Here is a 27,157-nt window from a genome sequence, read left to right on the forward strand (position 1 = left end):
AAGAAGAAAAACATTTTGTGTGCTGAATAGAGGCTTTACAACCATTACTCTTGAAAGTGGGGTCAGGTTCAAAACACTCAGCAGAGCTCGGATCATAGCTCAATCGTGCCGTCTAGTGAAAGTATGCAAATCCTGAAAGCCAGTGAGCTCAAAAGCACAGCGAAAAACTAAAAATGCTAATACACAAAAACTCTTCGATATGATGATTTTAATTGATTCTGGCTGCAGATTATTACAGAAAAGTAGTTAACTTTACAAATCTGCTTTGTTATCGGAACTAAATAATTCATTCATTCATTGTCTACCGCTTTACTCAGTAGTCGGGGTTGCGGGGAGCCTATCCCAGTATCATAGGGCGAGAGGCAGGGGACACCCTGGACAGGACGCCAATCTGTCACAGGGCACACAAAGACCCACAACAATTCACAAACGCACTCATACCTACGGACAATTTTACAAAGTTCTCAATCAACCTCTGTATGTTTTTGGACTGTGGGAGGAAACCGGAGTCCCCGGAGTAAACCCACGCAACACGAGGAGAACATACAAACTCCACTCAGAAAGGTTGTCTCGGCCTGGAATCGAACCAGCAACCTTCTTGCTGTGAGGCGACCGCAACTAAATAATAACAATGTGAATTTATTTAAACGTTTTATTTATAGAAAAAAACCGCTTTTACATGAGCCTCTTGACTGGTCATGATGCTTGTTGAAGTGATACTTATTTTAAATATTAGCAAAACTAACATTAGATAAGACTAAACTGTTTTGAAGAAACAAGCTCAGGGTTACAAATGGATTCAGCTACACGATGATTTGTATTTTCTTTTTTTAATGATGGTCTTGTTATTTTTAATTTTGCTGTATTTATCTACCATGTCTTGTGTGAAAATAACTACATGTTAAACCTGTCAAAAGGGTCGGGAACACCATGGCCGGGTTTTGATGGTTCTCAAGGATGTAAGAAGGCTCTTAAGAAGAGTTCCACTAAGAAGGAGTGCTAAGCTACAGTTATTTCCCAGATGCGTACTAAAATTCATTCTTGGGATAACCACAAGATCTAGCCAAAGAAGCTTCTTAAGTAGCTCTTAGTGGATTCTAAGATTTAAAAAGATAATTTAAAGTCAAATGGTTTATTCATATTAGTACTATGAAAGTATATATGCGAGAAGTCCATTAAGAACCAGTCAGCCGGATTTCATATTTCCCTCTTGGTGAAAGATCTTCTTAAGCTAAGAGCAACTCAAGAAAAAGCATCCTTCTTTCATGGAGTCCTTTAAAGTGCTCCTAAGAAGATTGTAGCATTTAAGAGCTTCTTAACTAATCTTTGAAACCCGACCCTTGTCTAGACAATTTCACGTTAGTTGACTTTTTGACCAAAAATAGTTTTACCCAAAGGGTGTAATATATTTTATTGCTTCACGTCCTCGTTCTACCACAAGAAATAACCACTTAATTAGATTTCAAAGTGCGATTCTGCTTTCAACAGTGACGGCCCATCCCCGGAGTAAGTTTACTGTCTCAAATGAGTCATTATTCTCTTGAAGTAGCATAGTTTCCTGATAGAAATGTTGCAACATCATGTTATCAACATCAGCAGAAAGGAGAGTTTGTGGTTGATGATTTTTTTACACAGTTGAAATACATACTTTAAGGTCAAGACAAAATAGAGACAAACACAACAGCCCCAAGAAATTAAGAAAAAGCCTGCACAAATAAAAAGGTCTTAAGATGTTTCTTGAAGGAGTCAGTAGATCATCAAACACAGAGGGAGAGGAAGATCGTTCTAAAGCTTAGGAGCAACAGCCTGGAAAGATTTCTCTCCTCTGGTCCTGTTCTTCAGGAACCATCAGTAGATTCTGATCCACAGACCTCAGAGCCCGAGCTGGGGTGTAAGTCTGGATCAGATCACTGATGTAAGGAGGAGTCTGACCATGAATAGATCTGAAAGTAAGAACCAGAATTTTAAAATGGATCCTAAAAGAAACAGGCAATGCAGAGTTTTAAGGATCGGAGAAATGTGAGTTCTTCTACTAGAGCGGGTCAGAATTCTCACTGCAGAGTTTTGTATCAACTGCAGGCGAGACAGATCCTTCTTGTTTAGACACTGTTACAAAAGTCCAAACGAGAAGAAACAAACGCATGGATTATAAACTCCAGATCGGGATGTGACCGATAATTTTCCTGAGTTCAGAAATGTTTCTCAGTTGAAGGAGTCATACTGAAGTCATTCAACACTTCTTAAAGGTAGAAAAGTCTATAGCTACACAATGCCTTTCAAAAACATTGGATGACATTTTTCTCAATCCAGTAAAAGATTGTTTGTAAAAAATAGATGATTTGAGGTCAGCAGTGTTGAAGTTCTCTCTGCAATGTTCTGCAGCACGAACCATCCTCCTCTGTGCGACTCGCTCCCTCACAGCTTGTCTTCAACCTCTCAGCAGAATGTCAAATAGAGAATTTTGTTTCTCTCCAGACATTGAGGCCTGCTGACATGTCGTTCCCTCTGACATTCCTTTAATGTCCCCGGAGCCTCTCCGAGCCCAGGAAACGGTTTTGGAATATCTGTCTAGGCCGGTGAAGGTGTTCAACAGCATGTCACATCTCGAATACACACACTGTAAAAAGTGTTTCCATTAGTTTTCCTATCAAACTAAATTCCAGATATTGCATCACATAATGGTAGGAAATACACAAAATCAATTCAGAGGTATAGAAAAATACTGACCAACAAGACACTGAGAGATGGGTCCAAATGAAGACAACCTCTGATAAATCCCTCATCGAAACGTTTAAAAAAACACACCAAACCAATTGTATGTGTTGTGGTAACACCTTTGGGACGTCGCAGTGTGTCAAGTCTCTTCTAAGAAACATCCCAAATTGTCAAGACACATTAACAAATAAGAGCTTATCAACAAGAAAAGGAAAATATTTCCACATTAAATCAAGGGCTAACATTCTGCCTCATTAAAGATCAACTAATGTCTTGATTTCTTCATTATCTTGGACCTCTATTGCACTCATCAGTATCAGTGTCTTCTTGCAGAAGTCTCCACCTCCAAGGCACTCGTTTTATAAACAAAGCAGGGCGTGATTATAGCTGGCTGGAGGAGGAGTGAAGCCATTATTACGTCATAAGTGACTCCGCTCTCGTAACCTCTTGTTCGCCCTGATTTCAGACGGGTGAGAACTTTATAAAGTAATAAGTTGAAAACATGGTCATGATGAGGGAATTACTGCATCTTGGAGAGGAAGACTTCAACGTTTGAAACATGCGAGTGAGTCAGGAGAGTTGGAGTTTCAAGTGAGTTGACCTTGAACAAGTAAGAGCTCATCAGCATCTACAAGCAAACCCCCACAACCCATCAAACTTGGACATACTTCCTGAAAGTCAACCCAAGAGACTGCAAGAAGTTTTGCCCAAAACAGGGAATTTGGAGTGTAAAGTATATTATACTTTTATGTTAGAAAAAAACAAAAACAAAACTGGAAAATGAATCATTACATTTTTCCCAGTTTACTTGATGTAAACCGGGAATAAGAACAAGTCTGTAATGGAATATGTTTGGCACTACACCCGCTATAAAACAGTTATTTATGAACTTTACAAATCTTAATGAGTCACATTTAAGTCCATATTTCTCAGGTAAACACAACACAGACATGTTGAGTGTATCCAGGTGAACGGGCTGGTCCAGGCTTTTGAATATGTAAATCCTGTTATGGCTGTATTGTTTCAGTGGAAAACTAAAAAATCACTTTCGCCTGAATTTTTTTCCATTGGCTGAATTTTGGTGCATCCCTCAAAAGCGTTGGTGGTAAATACAATTAAACAATGGTCTACATTTCAAGTGGCCGAAGTGTGCAAATACTAGAAGCCCTAAAAACACTAAAACACACAAAAAAAAAATCAAAACCATCACCACCTGTCCTGTTCTATGCTGTGGTGTGTTGGGGTGGAAATGTGTCCAAGAGGAGTGTCAACAGGTTGGACAGGTTGATCAGAAAGGCTGGCTCTGTGGTTGGAATGAAGCTGGACTCACTGGTGACAGTTGCTGAGAGGAGATCACTGGACAAACTATTGTCCATCATGGATGATGACAGTCATCCTCTGAACACTGTCATCAGTGAGCAGAGAAGCAGAATGAGTGCACGAATGCTCCTACCAGCCTTACACCCCAGCTCGGGCTCTGAGGTCTGTGGATCAGAATCTACTGATGGTTCCTCTCACACGGTTCAGGACCAGAGGAGAGAAATCTTTTCAGGCTGTTGCTCCTAAGCTTTGGAACAATCTTCCTCTCTCTTTGCGCTTGATGGATCTACTGACTCCTTTAAGAAACATCTTAAGACGTTTCTATTTGTTCAGGCTTTTCCTTGATTTTCTGTAACTCCTGTGTTGTTCTCAGTATTATCTTGATCTTTAAAGTATATACTTTTTTGAGTATTGTTTTGATTGTTAAAGCGCTTTGTGACCCTGGTCTGGAAAAGCGCTATATAAATATTACTTACTTACTTACTTACCCAGGTGCAAAACAAATAGACTCAGGGACTCATTCATCCCTCGGGCTATTAGATTGTACAATTCTGAGTTCGGGGGCAGGAGTGCAGTGAAAGTATCTGGATGTTCTGTTCTATGTTAGTCTTTGTATCCTTTGTCTTTGTTGTTTTTCTTTGATCTATGTTCTTTGTCTTTATCTTTAGACTTAGATTGTGTCATCTTGTTCTTTCTCTTTATGTTCTTGTTCTTATTTTATTTTGATTTATTTTTAATTTTTCATGAAATATTGCTGTATTTTCTGTGGCTATTGGAAAAAAACAATTTTCCGAAGGAGACCTCCTGAGGAATCAATAAAGTGTTACCTTACCTTACCTTACCTTATTATAAGCACACTTTAGATGGCTTTGGTAACAAGGAATTTAATATTATGTCTGCTTTCATGACAAAAACTCTTTATTTATCAAGAAATCCAACAAAAATAAATGGCATCTTCCTGTTATGAACTAACCTCTCAGTCAGCAGAGTGACTTTAGAAGGCTCCACGTTAGGATTCTCCCACTCCATCTGTGGACAGTGCATGAAGTAGCACAGCGTGTAGAGGGCCTCCGGCTCCCAGTGGACGGAGGTGTTGCCCTTCTGGTGGACTGGAGTCCCGTTATTGGAGTTCTTGATGTGAAGCGGTTGAAGGTGATGCATGGCCCGTGATACCAGATCACCTGCAGCCAAGACACACACAAAAAAAAACAACAAAAACATTTTTGTTATTTTCCAATACAAGACACAGGAAATGACAGGCAGAGCGATGACACATGAATTCTGGGTAAGATCAACTTTACTATCGTCACCCACATCAGCCCTCTGACACACACCATCCCTGAGTGATGAGGTGGACGACTCCTCCATTCATACACCCACTGATTCACACTACATTAAGTCGTACACACTAGCCCACTCACTGCTCTCTAGATGGAAATTACCGCGATAAAATGTAATCTCCAGCACATTGTGCCTCTCACATTATATCTACAGAGTCGTGAGCTCTCATTCTGTCCTTTTCTATCTTCTTATGATGCACACGCTTTCTTCCCAACCATATTTTCACCTATTATTAAGAAGCACACGATCATAAAAATGGATGAAGGGATGAGAGGAAATAAAAGGGAATTCGATGTTCTTCATGTGCCAGACCAGAAGAATGGAAGATATGATTAGCAAATATCTTCCTTTTTGTTAATATATAAATGTTTGGCACAAAGTGTGATTACATAGTTAAATTTAAGTTTTGTCTACACATAAAAAAGCGGAGAAGAAGGACTGAAATGGTACCAACACCGGAATCAAAGCTGGGCATGTGTAATGGTGCACCAAATATTTCTCATTGCTCTTTCCTGTAGAATGCGTCAAACAATTACGTGAATTGTCCCCGATATGGTTGTGAAGAGTACTTTAAGGATAATAAAGAAATATAGTAGAATGTTTCACTACATTATCCTTTGCTGCTCATAGATAAGAATATAAACCCCCCCTGGAATAAGGTGGTAAAAATGTAGTGAAAAGTGTAACTCGGTTAGTTTTTAACATGTTACTTCTGTATTTGTCTGAGTTCTTCCATCAACAGTGGAGATACAAGTAATGAGAATTGAGCCAGATAATCTTGTTTTATCATTATTATGCAATTGTGTCTTCTCATTTGGACTATTGTAATAGTTTATTTTCATTTCTGAACAAAAAGGAGCTGTCTCGCTTGCAGTAAATACAGTGCAGTTAATATTTCTGAGCCGCTCTAGTAGAAGAACTCGCATTTCCCACGATCTCTTTCTTTTTTAATTTTTTCTTCAAACTTAAGTTTTATTAGAATTTTCCACATTAAGGCAAACACACATACATCACAGAAAATAAAAAACCAACAACGCAAAAACACAAAACAAAAATAAAAAAATAAAAATGGGGGTTGTTCATGTTTCTTACATGCATCTTTCAATATATATAAAGTACACACTGATACAGTCAAAGTATTTCACAGGTGTCGTTGTTGTGTAAACAGAGTCCACTTTTTCCATTTTTCTATAAATGTGTCTTCTTGTGTCCTTATCCTGTGGGTTAAAAGTTCCATTTCAAAAACTCCTTTGACAATGTGAGTCCATTCTTCCACTGTTGGTGGTTTGGTATTGTGCCATTTTTTGGTAATGGCCTTTTTAGCGGCTGCCACTAGTATTTTAAATAAACGATCTCTCTTTTCATTGACATATTTACATTAGAAAATGAGCTTAACCCCCGCCCACTGAAAAAATTTAGTTTTTTTTGGAGATTAAATCTTGTTCAACATAACCACACCCACTCTGCTGTGATGGGTACTCGTTATATAAACAAAGCAGAGTGTGATTACAGCTGGCTGGATGAGTAGTAATGCCATTATTACATCATAATGGCCCCCGCTCTCCTAACCTCTCATTCACGAGATATCAGATTGGGGAGAGAGAAAAGTATTCAGTTTCTCTTGAGAGTGATGGAAAAGAATAGATTAGAAAAGAGAAATAAATGAACTAAAATGAGGTTTAGAGACTAAGTTATGTTGGCCAAATAATTTTAAATGTTTTAAATGAAGACATAATGAAGATTGGCTACATCAAACTCAGAAGAAAAAGCCGTGGCAAAACCTGGTGGTGAAAATCAAAAGACAAAGAATGACTCAATCTTCATGAGATTGATTTTCATCATTGGATTGTGACTACAGGAACAAATTTCTACCAAAATACGCTCACATTATTTCCCCCCTTTGAGTCATATTCTTGTGTATTTCCAGTCAGAGTAAAGGTTGAAGACGTCGCAGTCGGAGGCGTCTCCAGCTGTGTGATTACTCAGCAGGAACACGGAACGATTGATAGTCGAGGAAGTTTCAATGTTTATAGCCCAGAACACGTCGATGAGACTCTGACTTCAATATCAGTGAAGATATTTTGTGGTGACATTTGGAAAAGTAAAAACTCTCATTAACAGCTTTCCAAAATTCCCTGGAGCTTATCAATGAGGTCATTAGAGATGCGCTCACGAATAATGATGTTACTCTGGAGTGAGAAAATGCTGCAGTTTGTGATTTTTCTTATAGGAAAACATGTTTAACCCAAACATCTTGCTTCACATATAAACAGAAACAAATTGATTTTTTCAAATCATATCTCTAGAATACACATGTTATACCTAAATACTTTACCTCGCTCCTCCAATTCTTATCTCGTTATTGCGATGGAAAAAATGCGTCTATTTTATGACAAGTCAGTTCTCTGCTTGTCAGAAGGAAGCACCAGGGTTCACTGACTTAAGAGCAGAAGCTACCAGAGGAACCTTCCTTATCAAACCACACGATAAACAACATGTCAGCAGGCGGAGAACACACACGTCTGACTCATGACATATTAAAAATGCTGGTTGCAACTGTCAGAGTTTGATGGTTGAGATTCCAGCCTCCTAAATTAGGACTCAAATCTACATACAACAAATGTGCGGTATTTCTTTTTACAAAAGCTCTCATTGTATCTGCCAAATTGGTTATGCTGTTGTGAGATTCTATTTGTAAGTTAGTGACTAAGTAATATTTGTTTGTGTGTTGGCAAAATAACAGCTATCACATGAAATTTTCAAGTTTCATGTTTATTAAATACATTTTGCGGAGTTCCATCTGGATCCAGAAGGTTTTGAAGTGAATCATCATTCACATTTTTTCAGAATGTTATCTAAAACCATTATAAATGTAATTTACTGAAGATTATTCAATACATTTTATTCAATTTGTTTTACGTTGTCAATTGCATTTTAATTTCATTCATCCATTTTTTACCCCCGTTCGTTTCGGTTATTCATCCACGCTATTTACTTTATTTAATGTGCTTAACATGTACTTGCTGAGTCGTTCATCATGGCTGATCTTTTTGTCTTTGGAAACTTTCCTACGTCGGGTATTAACAATCTATTATTAGTTATCTACACAAAGATACGGTTACACATCTTAATATGTGTAATTTATAATTATAATCAGTCATTCTTTTACTATAAAAAAGAGGTTATTGTGGGGGTCCCTAACAAGATTGGTGATTATATATGGGATTACTGCTGGTTTCTGCCCCAGAAAGAACATGTAAACATGGCCAAAATGGTAGTGATGGTCTGATGAAGCTTCATGAAACAGTGTCATTATTTTCAGAGCCCACAAGATGGCACTATTTTACTATGTTTATAACAACTGTTCTAATAAAACATAAAGTCATTTTTAAACGGATCGTGCCACCTACTGACCTCTAAACAACATGACACTAATTCATGAATCCATTTGCACATGTTCGCTGCATTCAAAATACACAACTTTATTTATATAGCCGGTGACATAGCGTTTCTTCTAGTCTAGAAGCAATCGATTGAATGAAAGTTATAAGGGAAATAATCCATTGTGTTTATACCATCTACTGGTTAAAGTCAAAATAACTTTAAAAACGTTCCAGAACTGTTGCTCATTTTGGAAGCTCACTGTTTATCACAGGCTAAATAATTGTGCCATGTTTCAACGGATTGTACACGTCGTAAAAAAACCTACTGATGTAAATACACAGACTCCTTTTATTTGTTTAGCTATTTCTTTCACATTTTAAGACTAAATGAGACAAAAAATGATTGGCTATATAGATAAAAAATAGCTTTTAATGCAACACACATGCATACAAATGGATCGCTGATGATTTTCCACATCATTTGCCATAAAAAAACATGGCAACTCAAAACAGACCATTGGGCATGTGTTTCTGGATGCCGAAGATTTCCCAGATCGTGTACTGACAACACCATTGAATCACTGAAACGCATTGACTCCTATTTGCCTCTGGTGTCAATGTCATTGGACATTTTTTGAGGTTGTTCCATAAGTTCCATAACAATGCTAAGCTAACCTCAATGTAAATTAAGACTCATCCTTTTCACTGACATTGCACCAGTTTTATTATCAGCTTAAAGCTTTAGAACGATCTTCCTCTCTCTTTGCGCTTGATGGATCTACTGAATCCTTTAAGAAACATCTTAAGACATTTTTATTTGTTCAGGCTTTTCCTTGATTTTCTGGAACTCCTGTTGTGTTATCAGTTTTATCTTGATCTTTAAAGTATATACTTTATTGAGTATTGTTTTGATTGTTTAAGCGCTTTGTGACCCTGGTCTGGAAAAGCGCTATATATATAAAAATTACTTACTTACTTACTTATTGCCTTCAGCCAACACAATTCCAGGATTAGATAAGCGAAGTAAGACAGTTTAAATAGGTTTTTTTTGGGCGCAGATTCAGGTAAACACCGGTTGATTAAAATAGAGCACTTAGGTGCTCCAGAGTGTTGCCACCTCTAGTGTAAACTCGAATGTATTCGGCTCAGAAAGATCCCATTATCAACTAAAGTGGACAAACACTCTCACGGCTGTTTTTTTTGTTTTTTTTGGAGGCTGTTAGTCGGCGCCCGACTGATAATGAAGTTTGCTTTTTCTTAATGAAGTGTTCTTGTGACTTTGGTTTTGTCAGCATTAGCTCCCTTCTCTTTTGTCCTCATTATCTAAACAACAGTCGCTTGGTTTTCAAGCTTCATTTCCCTGGAATTAATCATCGGAGACAGCTGAGCGTAGTCGCCCTGTCATGGCGGAACTTTCTGCAAGAGGAAACGTTATAAACGCACATAAAGCATATGAGGAATGACTTGTTTATTCACTGAACGGACACTTAATTAGATACCATAGGATAGAAATTGTCTGATCGACAACAACTGTGAATGCACTTAAGAATCTATAGGAGGTTCATAGCTTGCATCAACAAAGGGGAATGAAAGGGACTTTGAACGTGGGGTGGTGGTTGACGGGCTGGTTTTATATCAAATACCTTTAATCTGATGGGATTTCCACGCAACACAAGCTCTAGTTTGAGTTGAAAATGGCCAGAAAAAAAATCCAGTGGCAGTTGTGAGAATGAAAATGCTTTGTAGTTGTCAGGGGAATATGGTTCGAGAAGATAGAAAGGCAACAGTAACTTCAATGCACACATTAATACCATCTGTGACTGTGGAACCCTGATGCCGAAGCAGTTAAAGACCGTCATCCAATTTCTTCTCACCAAATGATTATTTCTTAGCCCTATCAATTCTAAAATGCATGTCCAGATGCACTTTTGTACAACTCAAAGATTCTTCTGGTCATTCCAAAGATCTTTTTCCTGGCGTCAGCTACTCTGGAATGTGGAATGATGAACCCCATTTGCTCAAATAGTCTCTGGCTATCTTCCATATATTTCCTCCACCATATATGTGACCATATTTCTGATTGGAAATCCAGCACAAATATTCCAAAATAATTTCTTGAACCCAGGTTAAGTATGATCTTTTAAAGTCAGTCGGTAGTTGTATGGATTAATTATACGACTCCAAAGGAAGTACCCGATGGTGCGCATGATTAACTTCAATGGGTTATTATTATCCACTCGGTTCTCTGTACTTTGTTACGCAAATGTAAATGTTTTTTTTCTTTCATTTACAGGTCTGTCAGACGAATTGTCAACATCTCAAAAAGGTAAACGCTATCTTCCAAGCGTTTGAACAAGCCTCAAGTTTTCTCCACGCTTGGATCTTCCCTGAGAAAGTTGACATTCTGATGTTCATGAATAAGTAAACAAACCAGGATGATAGGAAATGTTTTTTACAGGGATTCTTTTTTCCCCTTTTATTTTTCTTTAATCAAACTGTGAGCTGTTTCGATAAATCTGAGAGGATTTGACACCTTCAATAAAATTTCGTTGATTTACTGTGATCTCACTTTCATTTTTATTTTGTAGTACTACAAGGTGTAAATTATTATACTTACCTTACTTAAACTACCTTTATTTAGTTTTATTCCATCACACTTTTTGTGTTGTACGTGTGAGAAAATGACAAATGCAACTAATATGATCGTCAATTTTTTTTGGCTAGTTTGACCTCCTTGCACAATTGACAAATTAACTAATTTATTTCTTTAATGCTAAAATAACTTTATAGTGAATTAACAAAAATTATTAACAATTATGATAAAAGTAGCTATAATTGGTTCACAAAGTAACGGTATGAATTTTGTACTGGTTACAATACAAAAGTTACCGTCCCTAAGTACAACCAAGATTTACTATTTTTTTTTTATTCGTTCAACAAGTCATAGTAATTAAAGATTCAATTTTCTTTGTAATCAAAGTCATTTTTAAAATGTTAAAAGTAAAGAAATGTGGTGTGCAGGACACGCGAACATCTGCTCTTACATCTCCACCCTGACCACCAAACTCTGCCGTCACACACTCTACAGATGAGGGAAGTGGTTGGTAATTCAACCAGAGGCTTCTCCATGACCTGATAATCACATCTTGACAACTTTTGTGCCCCGTAATGGAGGCCAGAGATGGAAGAGTCACCCATATTCGTCTGACATGTCATCATGGCCTGTGACTCTCCAGGGGCGAAGCAGAGAAACGTTTAATCACCAGTGTGTAATTCGAGTGACTCGGCCTCGCAGCCGCGGGACACATTAGGAATTCCGTTGAGTTATTAATCACAGTCAATTACTGGGCATGTCATCATCTAGACTGCTTCCTTAACCAGTAAAGCTGTAAAGGGATTTAATCAGACATGCATGTACAATATGATGCATTTCCTGTTCATATCATGTAGCTTTATTATCACTGGTTTGTAAAATTCAGAATGAATGAATTTGACTCAACACACATGGCCATCGATGAACTAATCAAAGTAGCAGAAATACGTCCATGTTCATATAATAAAAAATAATATGGAAAAACTTCTATAGAGGATCTGAACAGGAAGCAAACTAAGTGAATACGTACTATCAAAATGTGAATGATTGAGGATAATGGATGGCTTTGTTTTCGTAGAAGTATAAATGATCAACATGGGAGTTTATAGATACAACACTACGGTGGTGAACATGTTACATAGGTAGGTAGGTAGGTAGAACTTTATTGATAGTTTTTTTCCAATTAGCCACAGCAATACAGCAATTATTCATAAAAATAAATAAAATAAATAAAATAAGCACAAGAACAAAGAGAAATAAGGAGAAAGAACAAGATGATACAATCTAAGTCTAAAGATGAATAAAAAAGATAAAGATAAAAGATGTTTCTTTTATGGCACTGATGGAAATGTTAACGTACTAATGAGTATAACAAAATTTGCCTTGTCTTGCTCAAGATCAAATACATGTGATTGACTGTACTATGAAATAAATAAATAAAAACACGTAAGGTGGTAAGTAAGTGGTTACAAAGCTTCCCCTAGCACAGACCTGAGCAAACATGCGGCCCTTTGACTGTATTTATGCGGCCCTAGTAATGTCAAAGTATGATCATGTATAAATGGTTCTAATGCATTAACAAATGTATTTTGTATTTATTATTCATTTACTTTGTCACATAACACTTCCCTCTATTTTGATTGTCATTTTTTTGTGTATATATTAATCCTTCAAAACATTTATTTTAAGTTAATTGAAGACATTTTTTGAAAAAAACTCCTCTATGGAACCACACGGACACACGTACGGTACTAGTAACACAATTTAAGTGTGAGTGTCTCGGTGTTGCTTTCTTCAACAAAAACTACGGCGAATATTGTTGTCAATGAGCCGCACATCACCAAAAACTAGACAAGACACGATGTAAATGCTAGTGATGTGACGAAAACTCTCTATATAAATTGATGGTTAAAAACAAGAAAGATTTAGTTGAAAAAACAACACAAATAGACTTTCAAAACACTTTATTTACCGGTGAATGTGGTGCGTTCAATTGTGTCGGGATGGCTGTGGTGCATTCAATAGCGTCGGACAGATGAAATTTACAGTAACTAAACTGGACTAAATTAAGAAATTAACAATAGAACTCTATATAGTCACAATAGTGTGGCATTATTCGTGTTACTTTCTAGAATATATGCTCGCATCATGTGGTTGTGGTTAATGTGTTACATGTATTTTATCAACAGCATCTATTATATAAATTAAAACTCAAGAAAAACACACAGTGCAGTTTGTTATAATTTGTATTTTGAAATTGTAATAGAACAGGAACTATTATCAAAGTGAAGGTATTTAAATTGTGTTACACATTAAACTATGTATATGGGAAGAAGAATCAAGTATGACTGAAAAGAAAGGGTTTACCTCTAATTTCCCTTTTACTTTTGATTTTTAAAATAAGATATGTAGCAAAATTAAAACACATTTTTTTTATTATTTTGTCAAAAAAAACCCAGACCAAAGCTCTCAACATCTTTCTGCTTTGTCCACCATGTCTCTGTGCTCCCTGCTGTCCCAAATCACTTGAGTCTTTTACCCCTGGGCTTTTACACTCATTTTCTTTCAAGCGTCTGTTCTTCTTTTTGGGGGATTTTATTCTCCAAATTGTTATCCTTCAATTTGTCGCCGTGGTAACCTCAATGTGTGACCTTAAATCCCCTTCAATTAATTCTTTGCTTTGACCAAGCCCGACAAAAAATCACTTAAACCCTGTCGTAAAAAATGTGATAGCTGTAATAGCAGCTGGCACATCAAAGTTCAGGTAAAACAACCAATATATTGCAATATTTATTAGACAGCCAGAGACAACTATATAAACGTTTACAACTCCGTCAGACTTTTATGATATTCACCCAAAGTTATTAACCTATGTTTTTTTTATCCATATACAGTAATTAGATAATTTCTATAACATTATAATCCATTTAGTCTTTATCATTTCATAAATTCATTGTTTTAATACAATTATTATGTCATACTATAATGAATGATTTAACACCAGATTCAGCTAAATGGCTAATAAATTAAAACAACTTTTATACATTCATATGTCTATTTTTTCTTTCAACCTTTGCCAAATAGGTTAATTCATCATCTATGTTCATGCCTGACTGTCTGCCTTACAAAATAACGCAAAAACTGATGAACCGATTGGAAGAAAAGTTTTTACTAGATGATGATAAAAGGTGGTGGTGTTTCTGATGAGCCATCTGGATCCACAAATATTTTGAAGGATTTGTCACATACTTACTTTCTTGTTAGCTTACGGTCTACATTGACCATGTGTTAACCAGAACATGGCTGCCACCTACTGTTCAATTGAGCTCACTGGAGTTTGACTATGTAAGCCATGCATGGAAACATACATAGAGGTTCAAGAGAGGTGACATCTGGATTCATAACAAGCATAGATAATCTGCATTTTATCACATCATTTGTTCCGGTTATGTCTCAAATTTCCCCACTTACTTCTTCCCTGCCATCTTTGTCACACACTCCGTCTTTACCTACAGTTGTGGTCCTTTCTCACCTGCAGGTTATCATCACCCACTGATGCAACATGCTGTCAAAATTTAATCTAATTCCTCTCCAGGAATGTCATACTGTCGTGGTGCTAACGTTTCCCCACATGATGATGGCGAGCCACAGGAGATCCAGTATGTTGTTGTTACGAAACCAGTGTTTCCAACCATCACAACTAAATCTGGAGACTCAAGAAAACTAATGGAATCCTGCATGATAATGACTCGTCTCTGCCTGGGGGAGCTTTGTGAAAGAAATATTCTTCTTTTATTATCACTTCATAGCTCTCCAAAATTTTTCCACAGAGGAAAATGAATCAACTGGAATTAGTTTTCTATGTCGGTGATTTCTTTGATTCATCGCAGGACGTTTCCAAGTGAAAACCTCTTTGAAATGTTAACTGACAGTTTTTGAAATAGGATAATATTTTCAAAGTATATTTCTATAAATGACGGTCGGTTGCATGATTGGTTGTACTTTGGTAAGTTGACTCAAAAAAATGTGTTACTCTTGTGAATTTAACCACCTGTCAATCATCCTGTCTACCTACATCCCTATCAATCCATCCATCCATGTCCAATATCCATTTCTCTACCTACCTACCTTCCCAACTGTCTGTCTACCTACCTACCTAAATACAACTCATTATTCTATGAAATATTTATGAAAATATCATCCTCAATTTTTGGTAATAATTCATTAAATACTGATTTTCGCTTATACTAAGCACCGCCGCTCTGGCTTTAGCTCCATCTGAGATAATGGAATTTGGACAAACAAAACTATTCAAGTTCTACAAAATTCGTCGTGGTTTATCCTTATCTGAAATATCTCTGTTTAAGTTTCCCGAAGACAAGTATTTAGAGGAGAATGGACAAGCAAAGTTTAGTGACCGTGAGCTACAGTAACTGCAGCTGACAATTTACAGGTTGTATGACTCTGCTTTTATTTGTTGTGAAACCAAAATATGTCCAGACATCAGCTTTAATAGCTGCTGGAGTCCACTGTATCCTCTCATTCCCAGACATTTACGGGATCTGGCTGGATTTCACTGTTCTGCTTCAGAATGAGTTAGATTATCATCTCTATCTATATCGTTTGGACTATTGTAACAGTTTAATTTCATGTCTAAACAAGAAGTATCTGTCTCGCCTGCACAAAACTCGACCCATTTCGACCCGCTCTACTAGGAGAACTCGCATTTCCCCAAACCTTAAAACTCTGCATTGGCTACCAGTTTCTTTCAGATTACATTTTAAAATTCTGGTTCTTACTTTCAGATCTGTTCATGGTCAGACTCCTCCTTACATCAGTGATCTGAACCAGACTTACACTCCAGCTCGGGCTCTGAGGTCTGTGGATCAGAATCTACTGATGGTTCCTGGACACGCTTCCGGACCAGAGGAGAGAAATCCTTCCAGACTGTTGCCCCTAAGCTTTGGAACGACCTTCCTCTCCCTCTTTGTTTGATGGATCTACTGAATCCATCAAGAGATATTTTTATTTGTGCTTTTCCCAGACTCCTGTGTTTGTCTTATATGTTTTGGCCTTTTAAAGTATATATTTCAACTGCGTATTGTTTGATTGTTAAAGCGATTTGTGACCCTAGTCTGGAAATGCGCTTTACAAATAACCTTTACTTACTTACTCACTATATAGGGATCATTTAAGTTAAGCAGCAAATCACTCTGATCTTCACGTTTTGTTTTATTTTCCTTAACTCATACCAGTTTAATCTTATGATGGAAGTCAATGAGATGGTGCTGGCAACTTCACACCAATAACCATGCCCCTTTTTTTTTCTGCCAGAACAGTAAGTAAGTAAGTAATTTTTATTTATATAGCGCTTTTCCAGACCAGGGTCACAAAGCGCTTAAACAATCAAAACAATATTCAATAAAGTATATATTTTAAAGATCAAGATAAAACTGATAACATAACAGGAGTTCCAGAAAATCAGGGAAAAGCCTGAACAAATAGTCCTGCTGAAAATACACCTTCAATTACATCTCTAAAATTAAGTATGTAAATTTGATAAAAACCACGTGAAAACTTATAACTTATTAAATATTATTTTGAACCAATATATGCTCAATTAAGTAGGTCAAAACAATCACTCGACCTGCACTTTAAAGACTTTATATTGTGTTACTGTATTTTCGACCCTGAACAACCTCCAACGGCTCCAACTTCGTCGTCAACCGGGAGAAAACATTTTAATCTCATCCAGGGAAGACCTTTACTCGTCTCATGATTAAATTATCCTTGAAGACATTGTGTTGTTTCTCTTGAGCATTTTTTTTTTTTTTTTTAAATCTAATCTATTGCAGCAGCCAAAAACCCTCACAAGAGCCCCCCGGACGTGACGGCCGGTCCCGGGGGATGTAAAAACCATTAGACAATAATGAATCCAGCCTGACGTAATTACTGCGGCGACACGGCTCGACAAGGTTTTCGGCCGACGCTTGTCTTCGGGATGACGAGGTGAGTGTGTGCCCGGGAGGATTACCCAGAGGTTTGTTTGTGTCAGCGTGCCCTCGCTGTCCTCCTGAAGCTGCACCGACACTGATAACGGACGGCATTCCGGCCAAGGCGGATACATTCCCAAAGCCGGGACTTTATATTCGTCGCCTCTGAAATTGGGAAACCCGACGAGTGTACAACAGAATGACAGCATTTGACGTCACGACACTAGCGAGACAGGATGTCGTCATTGGCAGGAGGGCCAGGCAGTTTCCAGAAGAGAGGAGGAGAATGGACAAGAAAAGTTGAGTGACCGTGAGCTACAGTAACTGCAGCTGACAATTTACAGGTTGTATGACTCTGCTTTTAATTGTTGTGAAACCAAAATATGTCCAGACATCAGCTTTAATAGCTGCTGGAGTCCACTGTATCCTCTCATTCCCAGACATTTAAGGGATCTCGCTGGATTTCATTGTTCTGCTTCAGAATGAGTTGGATTATTATCTCTATCTATATCGTTTGGACTATTGTAACAGTTTTATTTCCATGTCTAAACAAGAAGGATCTGTCTCGCCTGCACAAAACTCTGCAACAAGAATTTTGACCCGCTCTAGTAGGAGAACTCGCATTTCCCCATACCTTAAAACTCTGCATTGGCTTACCATTGGTTTCTTTCTGGATCAAGTTTAAAATTCTGGTTCTTACTTTCAGATCTATTCATGGTCAGACTCCTCCTTACATCAGTGATCTGATCCAGCCTTACACCCCAGCTCGGGCTCTGAGGTCTGTGGATCAGAATCTACTGATGGCTCTTAATATTGGAAAGTAAAAAAAAAAAAAAAAATCCTCTTTGATTCCACACTATGGCGTAAAAAATCGAAATCTTTAAATAATAGAAAGTCTAAATTCGACTCATTTGTCTTTCTTCACTTCATCACCTGCACTGGCAGGAGGGCCGGGCAGCGGGAGATTAGGAGAAACGACATCAGAGGAAGGGGAAAAAAGGGCTTTAAATCAAATGAAATATGAGAGAGGAGGCTTTCATGTCGGATTCTTAACTCTCAGGATCTCCCCTGTTTCTAGGTAGGAAGTGATCTCATTATTCCGCTCGCACGGGTTTCTGGATAATGGAGCAGGGCTGATGGCAAACTGGTCTTTGAGGGATTAAAATAGGTATCATCTTGTGGATCCAATGTTACAAATAGGAGGGCTCGTTTTGAGGAAGTGTTTACGATTATGACCGCCCGGAACAGAGACATTTTGTAGCACGAAAATGACCCGACAAAGCATCTCCTGGGACAATCATTTATACTAACGGTTACGACTCTCTATGGGCAGACAGTGATCAAAATAAAATGTCCTAAATCCATATGGACCCAAGCGGTACCAGCACTTCAGCATTCCAAGGCCCTTCAAAAACTATTATCTTATAGCCTGGGACCCTCATAGCAAATGCTTCAAAATATATACCTTAACAATGTATTATTATAGTATATAGTATATTTGTTATCCCTTGTGTTATCTTAGGGTCAAGATGAGCCGGTGTCCGAAAACAAATATGTTTGTGGTATCCCTTGTGTTGTCTCTGGGTCAAGATGAACGACCCCCCCTGGCTTCTATAAATACATACACGGTGGTGGAGGCTGTTCACACAAGGGTTAATCATTTCAGAAAATCTTGGCCATTTTTATTTATGTTTGTGAGGATGTACGCTGTATACTTGTATTTTTCAAATTTAAGATGGCCATGAGATCTTAGCTTTTAAAGCAGAATATCTTACACAAAGTAATTTATTTTATATTAGATGATTGTATCATTTGTACCTACATTTGTATAGTTTTACTCTGACATAATGAGGGCCAAATAAATACAGTCAAGAGGCCACATTCAGCTACACTTTGTTACACAAACTTTTTCAATCACTAAGTCATGCTTAGTCAATTGTTTGCTAGAAATCAAACGACGGAGTGAAAACACTTTTCAGCCAAATGTGGACAAAACTGAAATTCTGGTTATTGCTCCTGATGATAAGATTTCAGGGTTGAGTCAGTACTTAACCCAGTCTGTCAAACTGAGCCTGAGAAACCTGGGTGTTGTATTTGACAAAGACATGTCTCTTGTACAAGACTGCAGAAAACTGACCAGAAACTGTTTCTTTAAATGGAGAAAAATTTTGATAAATTATGTCACAACACGATCTTGAGTTTGTAATCCATGCGTTTGTTTCTTCTCGTCTGGACTATTGTAACAGTTTGTTTTCATGTCTTAACAAGAAGGATCTGTCTCGCCTGCTGTTGATTCAAAACTCTGCAGTTAGAATTCTGACCCGCTCTAGTAGAAGAACTCACATTTCTCCGATCCTTAAAACTCTTCACTGGCTTCCAGCTTCTTTCAGGATCAACTTTAAAATTCTGGTTCTTACTTTCAGATCTATTCATGGTCCGACCTTCCATCAGTGATCTGATCCAGCATTACACCCCAGCTCGGGCTCTGAGGTCTGTGGATCAGAATCTACTGATGGTTCCTGAACACGGTTCAGGACCAGAGGAGAGAAATCCTTCCAGACTGTTGCTCCTAAGCTTTGGAACGATCTTCCTCTCTCTCTGTGTTTGATGATCTACTGACTCCTTCAAGAAACATCTTAAGACTTTTTTATTTCTGCAGGCTTTTACTTATTTCCTCGGGGCTGTTGTGTTTTTCACTATGTTGTCTCGACCTTTTAAAGTATGTATTTTAACCGTGTATTGATTTGATTGTTTAAGCGCTTGTTGACCCTGGTCTGGGAAAAAAGGCGCTTTACAAATAATAATTACTTACTTACCTACGATGTATCTCAAGAGAGCTCGTTCAGACGAGAAACTCGAGGAGGACGGACACCGACTGTGGTCTGTGGTCGCGACACGCCCTGCTGGAGGAATGGAACCCCCTCATTGTTACTCCCCCCCCCCCCCATCATTTATTTGCTCTATCCCGCACGAGCCGGCGGTGTCGGTGTCACACCTGCACACATTATGTCGGCGCCTCACGTCTTTATGCGCCGCACAATGGCAGAGGAGCGACGTTTGTGTGGAAATACGAGAGGAGGACGAGCAGAAATATGGATTCGATGATGAACGTTTTAATGGCCTCTTCAATTATCCATTAATTACAGAGCGAGTCGGGTGTGAAATGACAAGTGCCTGGTGGCGGATCCTCTATTCCTCTCCCTCTCTTGAGTCGCGGTGTTTGTTGTTTCGGTGATGATTTCCCATCGATTACAGCTAAACGTGCAGATATCACGACTGGGGTTTTTGATGGCTTTATGAGAGGAGGCTCACACACACCCCCCCCCCCCCCCAACCCACCCCCCCTACTCTCTTAGGTAACCCTGCAGGTGAGGAATTCCTGCCGGAGTGTGAATCATGGCTGTATTATCATGTCACTCCCACAAGATTTCTTAGCGCAGATATCAGTTTAATCATCATCAATCATCCATTTAGTTTCTGCTCGGCTGTCGTTGCCGTTTTTCGATCAATTCCACCTTCGGAGAGACTTGTTTTGTCGCCGGCGAATGTAAATTCCTCAGTTTCAACATAATGGCGTAGCAGCTGTGCAAGAACACTGTATTTGTTTCGGCAACCTGTTGGTCTTTATTTATTTATTCATCATGTACGACACGCGTGGTTTTATCTGACTTCCAGATGGTAACCGTCTGGATTAAAATTGATTAATTAAATTGTTTTGAATAACATCATCCATCTTTAATTATCACTGTTAATATAAATCGACATTTTTTCAAACCAGATGTTCATTCTTCCACCAGGACAATCTCCAATTCTAATCTGAGAAATTTGAATTACTTCAAAATGTTTTGGAAAATAGACTGAATTCCAATCTGTACTAAGGTAAGGTAAGGTAAAACTTTAGGAAATTGTTTTTTTCCAATAGCCACAGAAAATACAGACATTTTTCATAAAAAATAAATCAAAATAAAATAAAAACAAGAACATAAAGAAGAACAAGATGACACAATCTAAGTCTAAAGACAAAGAACATAGATCAAAGAAAAACAACAAAGACAAAGGATACAAAGACTAACATAGAGCAGAACATCATGATACTTTTACTCCACTCCTGCCGCCAAACTCAAAATTGTACAATAATTAATAGCCCGAGGAATGAATGAGTCCTTGAGTCTATTTGTTTTGCACCTGAGAAGGAGCATTCGTGCATTCATTCTCAAGATTCACTCTACTAGTAGGATTCAAGATCCTACTGGATTACAATCTGTACTATGAGATATATATATGATTGATGTTCCAGATGTATTTGTTTAATTTGTAATAGAGAATATTAAAACATGTTGGTCCATAGTGTTATTTAATTATTTGTTATTTAATTCGTCATCTATTGTCATTAACCATAGCTAAAAATGTATGTTTGTGAGTTTCACATAACACCCCGTAACACTCACAACATGTACCGGCTTTTACAAAGACACAGTTGCTTTTAGTGACATCACAGATAGAAAATGACATTTCTCAAATTCGTGCAGGAGCCAAGGTCTCAAGCATCAAATAGAACCCTTTTCGACGTTTTTTTTTTTTTTCAACTTTCACACACTTTTTTTTTTTAAAGAATACAGTCTGAAGTCATTTATTTGACCTGCCAGATGTTTGGCACTAAATCAAAGTAGATTAATGCTCATGTTGATACAGTGACTTATAAAGATGACAGTGTTTAAGTGAGATAAGGAACAGATTTTACAGAGAATTCCACGAACACCCGAAAGGAAGTTGATGGAGTGTTTCGCAAAGGAGGTCAAACATAGATATAATTATTCTATATTAAACCTGAATATATATATATATATATATATATATATATATATATATATATATATATATATTTAAATCTTGTTTAATCTGTAATAGAAATATTAAAACATGTTGGTCCATAGTGTTATTTAATTTGACACAGCTGGTCTAAAGTCAGTAGTGAATGTCGATTTAAACAACAGACCTATTGTATATAAAATCAAATGAAGGACATTTTATAAGAGAAAAATTGTTAATGTTTTGAAATATATACCTCACAGATTATCAGTAGATCTGGAAATCCAACCTGTACTCGTACAGATTCAGTAACACACTGGACCAACTACTAGGATTCCAGATCCTACTAGTATAGATTGGAAACCTACTACTGAACTGGGTCTGAATATCTGAATATTGGGATTCCAATCTGTACTAGGAAAATCTGTACTAGTAGGAGTCCAGATCCTACTGGATTCCAATCTGTACTGTGACATATACATGATTGATGTTCCAGATGGACTGAAGTGGTTCAGTTAAACTCATTTTCATGATCAAAAATGGCCACAAAAAGGTCAAAGTTGAAAATATATTCATAGGAATATTCCTACATGTCTTACGTAATAAGATGTAGCATTAATATGTCAATTAAATTAATAACCATTTAATATTTAATATTAAAAATACTACTGAAATAGGCACACACATGTTAATTATTGGAAGTTGTTGTAATTCTCATCAGTAAACCATGTCGTTTTAAATTACGCACTCTGGACATTTTCGACCGGAGAATCCTTCAAAAATCCTCCACAGCATGTTCGGTAAATATCCGCCTGCTGATGAAAATCACATGTTGACCTCTGGCCGACCTCTGGGTGGTTAATGCTGGGTCGATCTGTTGCTACGCTTGTATTCACCGGACTATTTTTCCTGTTAACACTAGCAGCAATAGAAGGGCCAACTACATTCCTGACAATACAAATGAAATTAAAGATAAATCTTTAATTTTATAACAATTTTATCTCATACCTACCGAGAAAAAAAGATTTCCCTCATCAATATATTTTAAAATAACTTTAATAAATGATATATGGAAGCGTGAGATGTCTATAGGGGGAGGTATTAAAGTTCAGTGGGAGTTAAGTGGAGGAAGAGTTTACGGTGCTGCTGCGGTGGATCTAGAGGTTTAAGTGATTGACTTATTAATGAAGCTCCTTGATCAACTAGATGTTCTCTTTTGATGTGGAGCCGCAGTAACATGAAAACAATTTGAGCACATAATAAGTCCTGATGCCCTCAGGGAGACCCTACCTTGCTCACCCTTGAAAAGTAATTTGCTATTCCAACTATTTAAAACTGTCCTTTATTTGACTCTTGAATAAAGTCCCTTTAGATCTTTCTTTGAATAGACTTGAATAAGTTGAGTCACTGAGTCAGGTTCACGTTCTTGCTTTAATCTACTCCATGTTCAATATTTATAGTGGATTGATAATGTGTACACTTTGTGTGGTTTAATCTCATTTCTTCATTTACATATGGTTCGGTTTATTTCTATGTATTTAAAATACAAGCATACAAATGTTTTTGTTGTAAACATCATACAAACACACTTGTAGAACTTTCAACTACAATCAAACATTTACAAACGTAGTCAACGAATATTGTAATCGATTTTTAGTTTTTTTTTTACAGAAGAATTTTTTTTTCATTCAAACACTTTTCAACTGTAGTTCAACAATTTTCAACCTTAATCCAAAAATCTCCACTATAATCAAACTATTTTCAACTATAATCACTTTTCAACTGTAATCAAACTATTTTCTACTAAAATCCAACAATATTAGTAGAAAATATAATCAAACATTTTCTAAATGAAATCAAACAATTTTCATCTGTAATCAAACAATTTTTTAAATATAATCAAACAATTTTCATCTGTAATCGAACAATTTTCAACTGTATTCAAACTATTTTCTACTAAAATCCAACAATTTCCAATTATAATCCAACAATTTCCAACTATAATCATACAATTTTCAACCTTAATCCAACAATTTTCAACTATAATCAAACAATTTTCAAATATTAATCAAACTATTTTTTAAATATAATCAAACAATTTTCAACTATAATCAAACAATTTTCAAATATAATCAAACAATTTTCAACTATAATCAAACAATATTCAACTATAATCAAACAATTTTCAACTATAATCAAACAATTTTTAACTATAATCAAACAATTTTCAACTATAATCAAACAATTTTCAACTATAATCAAACAATTTTCAAATATAATCAAACAATTTTTTAAATATAATCAAACAATTTTCAACTATAATCAAACAATTTTCAAATATAATCAAACAATTTTCAACTATAATCAAACAATTTTCAACTATAAACAAACAATTTTTTAAATATAATCAAACAATTTTCAACTGCAACCAAACAATTTTTTAAATATAATCAAACAATTTTCAACTATAATCAAACAATTTTCAACTATAATCAAACAATTTTCAACAATAATCAAACAATTATAGTTTTCCTCTCGACACAACAGTCCTTGATAAACGACGGCGATTAAACGAAGCAGTCGACAGTAAAGCGATGAGGACGGATGGAGCATCGATGCTACACTGGGATGTTGAAATGCGGCCGATGGTCGGTCGGCGTCAGAAGATCGTTGACCTGATGTAACGAAGACGAAGACATCTGCAGGAGACAAACTTACTGAGCTCGGCGATGCTGCCCACACGGGTCGCGAGGAGCGACTGCTCCACCGTTCGCAGCTCGGCTTGAGCGCAGCTGTGTTTGTCGCTGGATCTGCTGGAGCGTTGCTGATCCCGGTGGAGGTTGAGACTCTCTGGTAAGCTGAGCACGCCTGCAGACGGACACGGAGGAGAAAGGTCAGAGACGCCGGAGACTGATGCTAGCATTTGTTTAAGCGCAGATATGAGAACGATGGCAGGATTCCTTATGCTAGCATTATTTTTCCACATGTAATAACACATTAAAAACGTATTTGAAAACCTATATATTAAAAAAAACAACTTAATTCAATCAAGAGATAAAGTGTAAAATATAAATTGCACAAAGCTAAGCTAATTAGCATTTTATTTGATCAAACAATTTCCAACTTTAATCAAACAATATCCAACTATAATCCAACAATTTTCAACCTTAATCCAACAATTTTCAACTATTATACAACAATTTTCAACTATAATCCAACACTTTTCAACTGTAATCAAACTATTTTCTACTAAAATCCAACAATTTCCAACTATAATCAAACAATTCTCAACTATAATCTTACAAATTCCAACCTTAATCCAACAATTTTCAACTATAATATAACAATTTTCAACTATAATCAAACAATTCTCAACTATAATCTTACAATTTTCAACCTTAATCCAACAATTTTCAACTATAATATAACAATTTTCAACTATAATCAAACAATTTTCCACTATAATCTTACAATTTTCAACCTTAATCCAACAATTTTCAACTATTATATAACAATTTTCAACTATAATACAACAATTTTCAACTATAATCAAACACTTTTCAACTGTATTCAAACTATTTACTACTAAAATCCAACAATTTCCAACTATAATCCAACAATTTCCAACTATAATCATACAATTTTCAACCTTAATCCAACAATTTTTAACTATAATATAACAATTTTCAACTATAATCAAACAATTAAAAAAATTAACACATTAAAAACCTCCTCATACCATTAAAAACGTATTTGAAAACCTATATATTAAAAAAAAACAACTTGATTCAATCAAGAGATAAAGTGTTAAATACAAATTGCACAAAGCTAAGCTAATTAGCATTTTATTTGATCAAACAATTTCCAACTTTAATCAAACAATATCCAACTATAATCCAACAATTTTCAACCTTAATCCAACAATTTTCAACTATTATACAACAATTTTCAACTATAATCCAACAATTTTCAACTATAATCCAACAATTTTCAACTATAATCAAACAATTTAAAAAATATCAAATGCCGATATATCGCGATAGTCTTTTCCATCATACTGTATCGATATTTGACAGTACAGTATGGTTTTACTTTTTTTGTTTGTTTTGCAAATCATAGTTATGCGTTACCATAGTTCTTTTGTGGTTTAGTTTAATACTTTGTGTGTAAAATAGCACTTTCATTTATTTGAAATGAACATGCAAATGTTCACGCCGTGTTCATTTTTGTGTTGCAATTAAACTTCCGGCCACTAGATGACAGCGGTCAGATGAACGTTGAAATCCTGCAAGATCCTGGCGTAACTGAGGATGAGAGGATACATTAATCTCCAGCAGCTTTTAAAGCTGATGTTTGGACATATTTTGGTTAAAAAACAAATTAAAACAGTTACGACTTTGTCAAGAGTCATGTGGTCTGTAAATTCTGCAACACCAGAGTCAAGTACTCGACAATACTACAAATATATCCCTGGTCCTATTGTATTGTAATATATTGTATTGTTGTATCGTGATACATATTGTATCACCAGATTCTTGCCCTAGTATCTACATGAGAGCTAACTTAGCTAGTTGACAACTCATGCAAACATCCTAAACTAATAATAAATAATCCTGTTACAAAATAAAAAGGATAATATATGTAATATTTATTAATATTTGCAGGTTATACAGTTTGTATCTTCGTGAGAGTGAAAATGTCCTTTTTTATTGCAAAATGAAATGGAAAATTGCACCGGTACAGCGGAACTACATTTTGGCAGCATACTGTGAGCGTGTTTTCACTTTTCCACTGACAACTCAGAGAAACAACAACATTATTCTTCTGAAGCGTCTGTAGAAAGAGACAAAAGGATCCGATGTGACGTTCCGCTCGTGTGCACATCCCCGATAGCAAAACACATTTCAGGAACTCAAGGATTTTTCATTGTCATTCCCCCATAAATGACAAGAAACAAACATGTGCATAACATCCAATACAATACATGAGCTATTGATGTCATG

The 27,157-nt window shown here is 36.5% G+C and overlaps 1 protein-coding gene across 2 annotated transcripts in view; it reads right to left on the minus strand.

The window, feature by feature from the left end:
* abtb3a (ankyrin repeat and BTB domain containing 3a) overlaps positions 1-27,157 on the minus strand; it is a 175,340-nt gene that overhangs the window by 37,231 nt on the left and 110,952 nt on the right. For both annotated transcript variants that reach the window (XM_087786554.1, XM_087786552.1), the window contains exons 2-3: positions 24,873-25,022; positions 5,009-5,216 (exon numbers count right to left, since the gene is read on the minus strand). In XM_087786554.1, the coding sequence (XP_087642680.1) occupies positions 5,009-5,216; positions 24,873-25,022 (358 nt within the window). The remainder of the gene's footprint in view (positions 1-5,008; positions 5,217-24,872; positions 25,023-27,157) is intronic.

The sequence above is a fragment of the Callionymus lyra genome, chromosome 3 (genome assembly GCF_982586985.1).
Source record: "Callionymus lyra chromosome 3, fCalLyr1.hap1.1, whole genome shotgun sequence".
Lineage (NCBI taxonomy): Eukaryota > Metazoa > Chordata > Actinopteri > Syngnathiformes > Callionymidae > Callionymus > Callionymus lyra.